The sequence below is a fragment of the Diadema antillarum genome, unplaced genomic scaffold (genome assembly GCF_040938485.1).
Source record: "Diadema antillarum isolate AM-2024a unplaced genomic scaffold, OU_Dant_1.0 scf00000162, whole genome shotgun sequence".
Classification (NCBI taxonomy): Eukaryota; Metazoa; Echinodermata; class Echinoidea; order Diadematoida; family Diadematidae; genus Diadema; species Diadema antillarum.
In genome coordinates this window covers 1,431,090-1,444,840 of record NW_027271051.1, presented here as the reverse complement: position 1 = coordinate 1,444,840, position 13,751 = coordinate 1,431,090, and the positions used below count along the sequence as shown (strand labels likewise).

Genomic DNA, 13,751 nt, shown 5'->3' with positions numbered 1-13,751 from the left:
GGAGAACATACGTGTATGGTATGCAGATGTTGTACGTCATTGTTTGGTCGATGGAACGTTGCAACACAATTTCTTCTTCTATGTTTCTTTTTTGATATGCTATTTGTATATTTAGAAGTATCTAATGTTTTTTACATGCCATTTGTGTGGAGCGAAAACTGTATGTAGAGTTGATGTTGGTGTTATTAGCGATGGCAGAAGTATTCATAGAAAAGTGAAAAGATAATTTATGACAAGGATTCTTTTTATCTGTTAGACAGAATGGACGTCTGAAATGATATCATGACAACCTCTTACCTAAATGGGAATATTCCTGCGTTTGTAATTCAGTCTGTTTGGATGATGCGTTGTATCCAGTTTATGTGGTAATGAAAAGTCAAAAAACTTTTCGAGTGTGTGTCTGGCAGAATGAAAATTAAAAAACAAAAAACAACTTACAGAACAACTATCGAAATTAGCTTATTTACTTTAGCGACACATTAGCCTATAAAGGCATGGACACTGAAATTACGCAATAAAAACTATGCTGCTTTTCTTTTTCTCATTGTGTGTATGAGCGAATGACACAGCTATACATATACGATACACGCTGATTCGTCGACTAAACTACATCAAACTGGCGATATGATAATGGCGCAATATTTGAGAGTCTCTGTCATGCAGAAGGCACAGCGCAAACAGGGTTCAGCCAAAGAGGGCGCTCTGGCGTTAACAACTTTCTCGTCAACATTAAAATGTCGCTGAACAACATAATCACCTTAGAGACAGTAATTTTCACGCAACTTGCTGATTTGATCTTTTTCAAGGGCTGCACCACAAGGCTTCCAAATCTTTTACAGAATTCCCTTTGTACATTAATAAGCTCAGATTTCAGTCTCTTGTAGTTTCATTGTGCAAGTCGTACTGCTGCAGATATATAAAGTCCTCCTCGGTTGTGTCAAATATATTATCTGCGAGTTTTCTTTCAGCGCAGTGTCATTGTAGTGGCATGGTGTGTGTTAGATGCATGCCGTGGCTGTTAGCATGGGAATTATTATGACGAACCAATGTCCCATTGTGAAGTACATGTACATGGAAAACTCGGCATAAAGAGGTCTGGTATAGTAACTGATATCGCATTTTTGTTCTTTTGGTAACAAATGATTTAAGTCCTTCATTACCTTTGTTATACAGTTTGTACCAAGTTTTCGACGAGTCGATAAAACGTCTGTCTTTTCCGTACATCACAGAATACCATCGAGGTTTAGATATTAATATCAAATAACATGAAAGTACATGTGTATGTGATGATATCATATTCATTTCATATCAATTCAAATTCCTGGCGCCTGGAAAAGACATCCATTACTTTAAATGATTTCTTTGTGTCAACTGAAACGAAATTCTTAAAAGAAAATCTCAAAATCTCTAACTCTTGGTTAAATATGTCAACTTTGAAAAATAATGTCGTTACGGAACTATGAAACAAAATACGCGTTCGTTTTTCATATTTTTCTCTGCGTTTTGTGTCCTCTATTTGTGTATCTGTTCTCTGTCTGTCATTCATTTGTGATTGGTTGAATAGGGAGTCACGTGACACGCTATATGGAGGACGGTCAGGCTAAAGTACTCTGAATGTTTGCATGAGGAATCTATGCTAAGAATACCTTTATAGTAAATGACAATGCATGTAATTATGAATTATGGTACATAAAGTGCATAATCATACCTTTGTGTATTTCTACTCAACCAAGGCTGATGAGACCTGGACGAAATAGCGCTGCATTGGGCAAATATCTGTCGTGCATATCTATTTAGTATTGTCTTTTGAGATCCTGCAATAAATATGTCAAGTGTCACATACTACAAAACATATTGCACAATTCCATCCCCTCTTCTGTTAAGTGAAATGCTACTTCGAGTTCAAGCTGACCCTAATAAAGACACTAAAATCACACAAACAAGACGTCATGAGTTTCATTAAAAGCAGAGTTAATACTAATAAGTATGTCCAAATGGAATTTTGCTGTTCAATAATGTTGTCACCTGCAGTTCTTCTTTGCGTAATATGTGAGTTTCAGCACTGAATTAGTAAATACAAACCCTAAAACTAAGACGTGTCATTTAAATGTCTGATTTTGATAAAACTCCAGCCTTTGCGTTTGTTTTATTTGCTCTCTATATCGAAGCCAATTCGAACTTGGGAGGCTCTGCACCACCGTAACCAACTTATGACAACTTATCATTTGACAGTCTAGCAAGTAGTGTTCATGTCTATGAAATTGCTTCTGGATCATCAGTTCGAAAATTGGGATCATGGGTGGATTTGATTGTGTTCAATGATTTCCCATACCCATATCAATTTTTGCACTTAATGGTGTAGGCCTACTTTATCTTCGGCAAATCCATTCATTTCTATCTATTTATATTAATTAATTTCCATGCATCCGTTGATTTATTTATTCATTTTTCTATCAATTTGTTATTCTACATTAAAGAAATTGTATAGTTTTGGTTGAGACCTAACTTCAGGTTTCTAACATTTTTTGGTGAGATAATGAGAAACCTCTTATGAAATAATATTATGAAATAGCATGTAATTCCGTGAAGAATTCAGCATTCTTTTGATAAATATTGGTTTTGGAATGGCTGAAATATCCAAAACAGAGCGATCGCTTTCTTTTACTTCATTTTTTGATATGTCAGCCTTTCCAAAACCTATTTTCATCAAATAAACTTGAATTCATCTTAGAATGGTATGGTCTGTACTATTTCACAAGTGCTTTCTTGGTATCTCGCAAAGAGGTAAAGCCCAATCCTCATCTCCATCAATACTATACTATCCCTTTAATTTGCGTATCCCTCAAATCAAGAACACTATGATAACTTCATGCCAAACAATTCATAACAAAATGCAGTGTATTCCGAAATGAATACACTAGTAGTTGTTACCGTTCTTACAGTGATTAACGTACAGTACTGTTTAGATACAACGAGCTCACACATAAGAAAAGATACTTAAGATCATGATACGTGATTGAGCATTATCATCGTTGATCATTCATGTATGTTTTTAATAAATGTCTGAAACTGTCCAAAAGCTGTACATATCATTAATCACCGATGGCTATCACACGTAAGCTTGTATATTCCGTATCATCTTTTCCTCTCTCTCTCTCTTTCTCTCTCTCTCGCATGCACACACACACACACACATACACATACATACATACACACATACATATACACATACGTACATACATACACACATATACGCACTCTGTCTCTGTCTCTCTCATCTTGACGTTTCTGTCATGAGTAATCAATATTTCAATACTTTAGTAATGAATATGTACATGCTGAAAACATCCGCCTTATATACAGACACTACACTGGCTGGCTATTACAGAAAGAACAGAGACTCGGTGCAATTAAAAAAAAATTAACGTACCCATATTCTCGTTTGCATTGTACAATGTATATCAAGAAAATGATACTTTCATTACAAAAGGAGGTCGTTTCACATAATGTGAAACAAATTGAAACTTTTCAGAACTTCGACCGGCAGTTACCTTCATCAACGATAACCAAAAACAAGCTTTGTTTCACAGATGTTTAGTTCTATAAAAGTTGATTTTATACACATCAAGTTACGAAATGTTTAAGAATCCCTCACTGTGCATTAAAATCACCAATTTATATCTGCGTTATCCTTATGCCAGTGATTCAAATTAAAATCAAATTTGATGACATATTGTACTTGCTCGAGATTCATATCTTACCGACGAATTTATCCTCCTGCATCTTCACAATTATGTCATACATTAAACATTTGACTACATCCCAATAATGACGTCATCCTAAAGCGGGTTTCCATGAACTGTGATATAACACTTACTTTATGTGGCTATCTACTTCCTGACTCATTTGCTACGATATATCTTTTATGTAAAATCTTTTATGTAAAAAAAAGAAAAGAAAAGAAAGAAAGAAAAAAGAGCAATTAAGATCGAGCCATCCGATTTCGCACGCCGTCGAAGCATAAGAACAAACTGTATATTTCTGGAAGCGAAAGATAATCCTCGAGAATTTAAAGAGACTATCGTGTTAATACAAACGCTCTTGATGGCAAGATGATCATGAACGCACGGACCGCAACATGTTACGATTTCACTAAAGTCTTTGAATGTTTTCATCACACTACAAAATCTGACGTCCTTCAACTCATGATGACATGCAAACAAAGTATCGATTAATCTTATACACAGAGCAGCATTTTTAATCCAATTTTCATCCCAATTTGTTGCAATACCAAATCTACTACAAACAAGCACATCATTTTGCTCACAAAGCAGCCCCCAAAATCCACTTGTTTAATTTTCAACTTTATCTGTTGTTTACAATATTATGCGCTTGCAGTAACTCACACTATTGTATAACTGTGTATCAAACCTTAAACAACTCTGCTAAAACTTGAGAAGTCATAATCATACAAGGCACATTGCACCATGTAAACAGCATAAAAAGACGCGAGGAAATACATTGGCAAATCTGAGACAAACAGCAACCAGGGCCCCATTTCATAAAAGATGTTAGGATAGCAACTCTTGCTGGAATGACAACCTATCATAGCAACAGCCAATCAGGAGCTAGATTCTTGTCGTTTACCTTGACAATTGCCATTCCAGCAAGAGTTGCTATCAGATCCACTTTTTAATAAAAATGGGGCCCAAAAGATATTAAAAAGTAACGCACAAATACGTGTACTAAAACAACAATGCTCTTGTTGAAAGGAAAGGAGCAAGATGCGCACGGAAGCAGACTGGATGCTTTCTAGACTTACGAGGAAAACAAAAAGGTGCCTCATCAGAGCTATTACACTGCACCATAATTATGAACATGACTACCAATGGAATTCACACGATAAAAACTCACATTTACTCTTTTGAGGTGTCGACGATCAATCACATTGTGTTTTTACAAAATGCAGAAAAAGTTGTTCGAAATTCACAGTATTTACCCATTGGGCAAAAACGGACATACTACGGTTTCATATATTACAATATCTTATTCCTTGTATATATCAAAGTTAGTTGTCCTGTACCGCTTGACTATAATGTTGTAAATATCAACTGGGTATATACCACCTTCAAAAGAAATATTGGAACAATGCAGAAAAATATCGAGACTCTGCAGAATCATGAAATAAAGTAAAATAAAATCTTCGCGGATTTCCCGGTGTCCTTTGGCGATTCGTTTAGAAACAGGCACTTCCAGAGATGAAGGCGATTTAGGTCTTAACTTCAAGGTCGAATTTGTACCACAACACATTCCAATCAACATTGACACCCTTTAAATTTTCAGTTACATAATTGATATCCTGCCAGAAATCATCGATGACAAATAAAGTTGTACATGAAGTCGGCTTGCTAAAATGAATCGACACGACATGACGCTTCTTTGTCGTTTCTGTCTTTGTTGCGGATGCTAGATAGGATCTATCATTATGTAAATATTCTATATGACATCTAACATCATGATTTTTTTTCTTGATCAACTCGAGAAACGTAATTATGGAAGTGGGATTAGGTTCCTGAGTCAAATTCCTCAATACTTCGTAATCAATAGTATCAACAGAAAACATTTCAACTGAGAACATACACTCCAACAGCTCCTAGGTCGCCTTTGCTACAGCAACATCATCTTGTCAGGAGATCTATACAGAAAGTTTTCTTTGATTTGTTATATCTGTATTCCACATTAAAACGGGTACAGAATACTTGGGATGGCGAACATTCATCTATTAAAGTCCTTGCTAGGATCCGACCGAATTGTTGAACGAGAAAGAGTAATGCAGCACCCCATGTGACATCACAACTTGGTCTCTGAAAGGTGACGTCATGCTCTGCAATCAACTCAGAGCATGTCTTGTTGATCGGGCATTGGTGTGACGAAGTTAGCCGTACCAGGGAGGTGAGATGAAATTCGTCTCACCTCCCTGGCCGTACTGACACAGCGGTGGACGGCCAACTTCGTCAATGTAGAGAGAGGGGGAAGGGGGAGAGGATAGAGGCTCGTCACCAGTCCAAGAATCTTCTACTGCCCTCACAGCATCGGAGCAGCACGAGGCGAAGCCGTCTCTTTTCTTGCCAATTATTGTTCTCCAATCCCTTTCACCTTCAGAAAGTTCAAAATGTCTCTCCCACTCTATTCAAGGACGAATCCATCTCATCCCGATCAGATGAAATATTCGTGTTTATCTCTGGACGAGGAGTCTGTAGACTGCAGGGTAACGAACGGTTCCGCCAGCCCTCCTCCACTCTGGTTCGTGCTGCCCCCGCTGTTCCTGTTGGATCGACTCTGCCCGGTGCCACTGTAGCTGCTGTGCACGGGGAATTCGTTGGCTCTCTCGAATCCCTTATCACCTAGCTGGTGGTGACTCCCGTACTCTTTGGAGCCGAACGTGCCATTTCTATCGAGATTACTTCCGTAGCCGTCATTGTAGGCATCCCCTCTGCGCGACATGTTGTTGCTACCGTTGTACCCGAACGGTTCGGACGTGCCGCGCGCGTAGGCGCCGTTGTCACCAAAGGCGTCGTTGTTCATGTTGGACGAGACGTAGGGATCCACGACGTTTGCTTCGTATGACTGCTGGGTGGCGATGCGCTCTCGATCGCTGAACGACTCGTTCTGGTTGTCGAAGGCTTCCATGTATGCAGTCTTCAGCGCAGGCATCTCCTCGATATCTGCTTCCTGTGGTCTGTAGTCTTGCCCTCCCCCTCCCAAAGTGGAGCCACCAAACGTGCTACCGCCATAGTTGCTACCTGCGTAGTTGCTGCCAGCGTAGTTGCTACCACCATAATTGCTGGTAGTGTAGTTGCTGCCCCCGTAGCTGCTCCCTGGGCCCTCAGTCGGTTTCAGTTCCTGCATAGTATACAGATTTTCTCTGCTGGATTTCATGCCTTCGTTCTTGTAGGCGCTCTGCTTGATCATGGAAGCTGAGGTCGAGGTGGCAAGGGCACCGTTTGATGGACCACCGTTCAGATGACGGACCGAGGCGCGGCTACCACGGAGCGATGCTCTAGTCCCGGATAGCGACTTCTTACTGCCACGGAGGCTGGTGGTACGATGGATGTAAGTACCGGTGCGTTTGTCCACATAGCCATCCTTGAAGCGGTCACGCAGCTTGGCGTAGTTGGCCGAGAAGTTGAGAACGTAGTGAATCTGAATACAGAATAGTGATGAAATTACATAAAAAATAAATGAAAATATATAACAGAAGATATCTGTCAAAAAATAACAACAACTAAGCTTTGTTCTTGAGAGATTCTCATCTCCCACTGTATAAGCTTATGATGCTTTTATGAAGAATTCGCGATGACAGTTTCCATCAAAATGGTTATTATCTCACTCTTATGTATTTTCTGCAGCCCCGATTCTTTCGAGCTGCCCAAGCTTGTCATTGTTCGAGTCTTGTTTTTCAGGTCAAACTAATATTGGCCACAAGTGCTCTTTCTTCCTAACAGCACAAAATTCTTTTCTTTAGGATCTGTTTCCTCAATTTCCTATCATCGTATTGAAACAGTTACATGTTACTTCAAAAAGATGTGCGAATGACATAATGCCATGACGAAATGTACGAAGACAACCAAGAAACGAAAGGAAATATCTAGTCTGGTGGGGAGGTGTCAATTCGGTGTCAACTCTGCAACCTGTTCACTCACCAACGCTATAACAGTAAGGATCACTCCAGCCAAAGTGATGCCGTAATAAATCAGGACATCCTACAAGGAAGAACAAGACACACGCATTAACATTCACATTCAATCATAATTAGCATGCTCAAAACAGGAGAAACAAGCACTGACTTCTGTCTTTTGAAATTCACTGCTAATTTGAGACTTAGTTAATATAAACTGAGAGATTAGGAAGCTTTTGAAAGATCTGTTACCGAAATAATTACATATAAACAACAAAATACTCAAACGAAACACAATTCTTATACTGTGCCCTACGAAACACTAGTAAATAAATAGGAAAAGTTATATTGAACACATACAGCACCAAACCAGAGGATGGGGTTCCTTAATGGGTTACAGAATTCATCAATGATGTTACAGGAGAAGAGAAGAAAATGGCGAAGTGATACTCACGCTGTCACACATGTAGACGAGATCTTCGTTACACATGAAGAAATCCTCCTCCTCTGTGGATGGAAGTCTTGGGTCAGCCCAGCGAGAAGCATCCGGGTCATAGTTTATCAGACCTGCAACAGCGCAATAACACGTACCATGGTCATACGGCAAAGTGGAGACCACTAAGGACAATAGATTTATTGTTTCAACGTCAAGTTTAGGTCTGTTACACATCAGAAAAATTGCAAAACCTACAACACTAACACACACAAAGAAAGGGCTGAAGGTAAAATTAAAAAGAAAAAAAGAAGAAGATTGCAGCATCACAGATGAGAAACGAAGTCTTTTCCTTAACAATGCTACTTACTGCATACAACTATCAAGGAATCTTGCTCCAACTTACGGTTCAAATCAGAATTAGTATAATACCTCGTCGCAGATGTGACATTAAAATCTTAAAGATATTAACGGAGTAGTTTCCGTCCTATATGCTTTCGTGTAAATACAAAACTTTTTTTTCGGCAACATTTTACACTTTAACATAATACAAGAAGAAAGTTATGTGACACCGAGGAAAATTGACATTTTAACAGACGCCCTCTAACACCAAGACCGAAAGACATTGACGATATTATTATATCGGAAACATGTATCGCACCCCACTGCCTGAGGTCCAAGCACTCGTAGAAGTAGCGCTCCTGGTTGAGTTGGTCCTTGGCTGACCGGCAGACGCCGCCGGCGTTGACGCTGAAGAAGAAGGTCGGGATGACGGTGATCACCATGATTATCACCCAGATGATCAGCAGAACATAAGCGATGGTCAGCACCTGGGACAAGAGGTGGGAGGGGGAGGAATACAAGGAAATATTCATCTCTTTGCCATCGTCCTTATGTCCATTGTCGCATAGAGTATTAAGTCATTTAACCCTAATTAGGCCGGGGGAGGGGGGCGGAATCCGCCCCCCCCCCCTCGACGTTTCGCGCAATAATTCTGCACATTCTGCAATTCTCAATGCTTTTAATAAGTGTTTTAAGGGCTTAAATAAGATGTTGGGCTTAATTTGCATAATTAATTGATCAAAATTAGAAATTGATAATTAGAAGAAAAAAATTAAGACACTATCTTGTAGATTACGATGTGGGTGTCGCGCGTGCCAAATTTCGTCGCGATCGTGCCACTGAGATCTCGGGGGGGGGGGGGGGGTGCGGGCAGAATCAGTCCCCCCTCCCCCCCCCCCCCCCTCCTTCCCGGATATAGCATAGCCAAAAAAGCCCGGCCTGTTTAGGGTTAAAATGATACTTGCACTTTGGAATATGTTCACAATAACAATGAGTCTTCATACACTAAGGGACTGAGATGACAATTACTGCAATACTGTCTGTCGATACAATCGTTTATAAATTACTTGGTATCAAATCTATAGGCGTGCTCTCGGGCAGTTTGAGGAATTTCTGTTATAGGAAAATCCGGGTTTTTTTTTTTTGTTTTTCATTCATTTCTGTTTCACAAAGGGTAGCGTTATTACATGATATATGGCAAAATTTCAAGTTCAAGTTTAAATCTATTTCGTTTTTCCACGTTGAAATAATAAATAAACATAAATCTCACTTTCTTCAGCGACAGAAATAATGCATGCAAATTTGTAAAGAAATTGAGAACTTCCAGTGTGGATACATTGCAATGGTTGCTGAGGTAACAAAAGTGAATTTGTCAAAATGTACTGTGTGAAAAAAAGGACATGTATAGTCATCATTTTTTATCAAATGGTTTGGCTTAGAACAAAGAGCAATGATGACATAAGGGTAAGCACCATCGTGAGCAGACGACGGCCCCTTACCATTCCTGTCTGACATCGGCCTTTGGCGCGCGTTCTGAAGCGGCACACGAACTCCTTCCGGGTCGCACCGGTGCCCAGGTAGGCAGTGGCCAGCATGAGAACACATAGGATGACCATGACAGCTGTGCCGACGGCCACTCCGATCTTCACGTAGAGTAGCCTGAAGCAAAATGGAGATAATTTCACCAAGATTTTCTTCTTTCTTTTTTTTAATTTCTAGTACAGGGACACCATTAGCTTAGAACTTACCGCATAAGGCCACAGACAAGAATAATTATGACAGGATAACGTAGCAAGTTAACCTACTGAACATTAGGTTCAACTTACATATAAAGAGGTATAAAATTGTGGTTTATTTCAGTAATCTGAACGACGTATGGGTATACTTGTCTTGTTTCGGTTCGGTTTCGGTTTCGGTTTTGGTTCGGTCTTGTTTGTAAACTCACCAGTCTGACATCACTCCTCGGAGCGTGTCATTCCAGAGGAAGATATTGACGGTCTCGTCGGAGGCGAGAACGACGCCGACACAGAAGGCGACCACGCCGATCAGGTAGACGATGGTCGTCAGGAGGTTGGGGCACGGACAGCGAAGACAGCATGTCTTGCAAGGCCCAGGAACTGCAGGGCCAAGAAGAAACGGGTGGCAGCGATCATTACAAATTCAATATACAACCACAGTTTTACAGACAAACAAAATAAAAACACGGCTATTCTTACTTAGATTACTACGACTTCTACTAACATAACATCTATAACAAATTTAAGTGAAACTCCAAACTACTGCTGCTGCTACATCTAACTCTTATTGCTACCATTTGTATCAATTTACTGTAACTAAAAGTATAATCACAATAATTTAAACAATTTTGGGGTAAATTTTGATGAATAAGACAATGAATAGTGGGTTAGGAGTTAGTGGCTTTCATCCAATTTTATTATCTTTTATATACTGCCATCCTTGTTTGCACACCCTCGTGGAATACAAACCATCAATATACATTGATATACAAGAGTATAAGAGCTTTGAGTCTTGTAAATTGGGCACCAATGCACAGGTGGCACAAGATAGTGGACTTTGCTCTTTATAGAAATTGAAAGAGAGACAAAAATACCCTTCAGTAGCTGTTGCTTGAAAATACATTATTCATACAGAAAATAGACTTTGACCATCGTACGTGCACATTCTTCGTAGTGCGGCAGTAATATGTTTTTCTCGCACACACCCATAGACGGCCATCTCTTTGTGCAAAATGGACCCCTTTCGGGACCACCATCCTAAAATACAGTTGATACGTACATATAGACGCGTTGCCAACGAGACTGACGGGGTTAATGGTGTATTCTGTCTGTCCACAGAAGGGGGTTCAAAGTATGTTTACACTGCATGTCGAGACATTTACACTCAAGCGCACGAGTCTCCGTGCTGTAGAGATATGGACCATCGATTATGCATGCACTGCGTTATGGCTGTCCCTATAATATCTTTATTAATCTACTGTGCAGATTCTCCCGCGTACAATGCACCATTTGAACAAAACAAGAATGTATCAATAATTGCGGGTTACAGCATCTGTCAGTATAAAAAAAAAATCTAGATGTCACACGGAATTGTGGGTATTGTCTGTTTAAATTAAGTGTTTAGGTATACTTTCATTTTGCTTACATGCTATTAAGTTGCTATATTTTGAAAAATATACAAAAACGTAGGACTTCGTGTGTGATGTGGAAATGCAATATGGTCACATTGATGTTGATATCACTACTATGGAATTATTGCTACTATTATTACTACTACATTTAAAAATCAATATCTTTATCTGAATGAACATAATAATCGCAGTCATAATGAACATGAACGGAATGATGACATTCGTTTTTTCGTTACATATCTTTAGTTTAATCATTTTCTATTCACCGACCGGCTGTCTTGATCAAACGATGAGTTACTCTCCATGCTGATGGATTATTTTACGTCTTTGTAAGGTGATTGTCAGACTTGAACCACGGTACGACGATTACTCAACGGACTACATGTACATGGTATCCATCTTAGAACAAATTTGCCCCTCCTTTGTGGGATCAAGGAGTTACCAGTGACTCCTTGGTGGGATTCATGGATTGTTTATACAAGAGTGAGTCAACTGTATATCGCACGCCATGCATGGAGTCATGTACATGTAGGCCCATGATGGAGTAAAGCAAAGATTTTTGTGTGAAAAATATTGCACCGATCACACTTCAGAGACCTTATACAGGCAGATGAAAAAAAAAAAGATGAACATGCTTTCGTGCAACTCCGTGATGCAGCGTGCATGTAATATGCATGAGAATCACACGCTTGGTGTTTCGGAATTCATCGCAACGCACGTAAGCACATAAACAAACAAGCAAACGTATTTATTTGTATGACAATCAGGCGTGTCACTCACAATACAAAAGGTTCATTTTCATCTTATCGCTGCAACTTCCTCCTCCCCCCCCCCTCTCTCTCTCTCTCTCTCTCCTGAAAATGATAATTGCATATATACTGTAATCTGCGTTACATTTGAGTAAAAAAATGAAATATGATAATGCTGATATCATACTGTACACTATACAGACGTTATTGGCCACAGCATTACTATTATCAAGCATAATATCAGCTGCATATCTTGTTTCCCTCTGTCACATCATATCGATAAATTCATTTAAAGGTCACAAAAAGTAGTTTACATGTCTTCCTCTGCTTCGGGGCACGTTTTCATTTCTCAAAGAAACAAAACCACTAGTCGTTGTTCTAAATCTACTTCCCCGGATGTCGAGACTGGAGAAAAATAGAAGGAATTTCCCCAAAATATGTCTCGCGAAAAGTATAGGAAATCTGTTCTAAAACTCTAAATGGCAAGCGTGCACACAATAATGAGTGTCTAAATATATTTCTTGGCAAGCTATATGCATCGGCGATGGTGCCGGAACGTGTACGTCTGACGAGCAGTGCCTCTTACATTTCAAACATTACAATGCATTCAGCTGTTTTGTTTTTGTTTTGTGCCGTTTTGTTTCTCTTGTTTGTTTGTTTTTTGTGTGTGTTTTGATTTTTGTTTGTTTGTTTGTTTGTTTGTTTGTTTTGTTTGTTTGGTTGGTTGGTTGGTTGGTTGGTTGGTTGTTGTTGTTGTTGTTGTTGTTTTGTGTGTGTGTTGTTTGTTTGTTTGGTTGGTTGTTGTTGTTGTTTTTTTTTTTTTGGGGGGGGGGTAACTTGTAGAACGGCACTCCCTTCACTTACAGGCAAGTAGTACAGCTCACATTTACAAGTTCAGCATGATCTTACTATTGGCAACGAAGAAAACTCACAAAACAGCGATTAACAGTCATTGTATATGTTTGAATTATTGCAGCACGTGTTAGATAAGGTAATGTTACATTGATTTCGGGGGAGACTCAAGAAAGAATAATTATATAGACCTATTTATATCATACTGGCGAATGCACATTAGCTTGGTCATTGACGGTAAAATAGTATTTAGACAATGCATCTCTTACAGTGATACTGTTTATGATAATTAATTGCAAGCAGATATATGAGAACAGTTCTTCTTCTTCTTTTTTCAAAGTGACATTACCCATTCTGTGTAAACTTCGTTTACATTTTTGTTGATGGTTTGCATTTTTCTTTCTTCAAAGAGAATGACATTTTCCGCGAGGCATGATGTCGACATTCCACGATACAAGAAACATAGTCCTCCTTATAGTGCTGTCAAGAAAATACACTCTTATCAGTTTCTATCGGTAATGCGATGAAGCCAGACTATAATTATCTTTA

At 39.2% G+C, this 13,751-nt stretch overlaps 1 protein-coding gene across 1 annotated transcript; it reads right to left on the bottom strand.

Moving 5' to 3' along the window:
• Window positions 1-3,195: 3,195 nt before the first annotated feature.
• On the bottom strand, window positions 3,196-11,906 carry LOC139722264 (uncharacterized). Its single transcript, XM_071633573.1, has 8 exons — window positions 11,868-11,906; window positions 11,250-11,298; window positions 10,399-10,570; window positions 9,953-10,112; window positions 8,773-8,941; window positions 8,133-8,245; window positions 7,704-7,763; window positions 3,196-7,203 (listed from the first exon to the last, which is right to left on the bottom strand). Exons 1-8 carry the CDS (start codon window positions 11,904-11,906, stop codon window positions 6,217-6,219), a joined length of 1,749 nt encoding a protein of 582 aa, XP_071489674.1. The 3' UTR covers window positions 3,196-6,216.
• Between the last annotated feature and the right edge of the window lie 1,845 nt (window positions 11,907-13,751).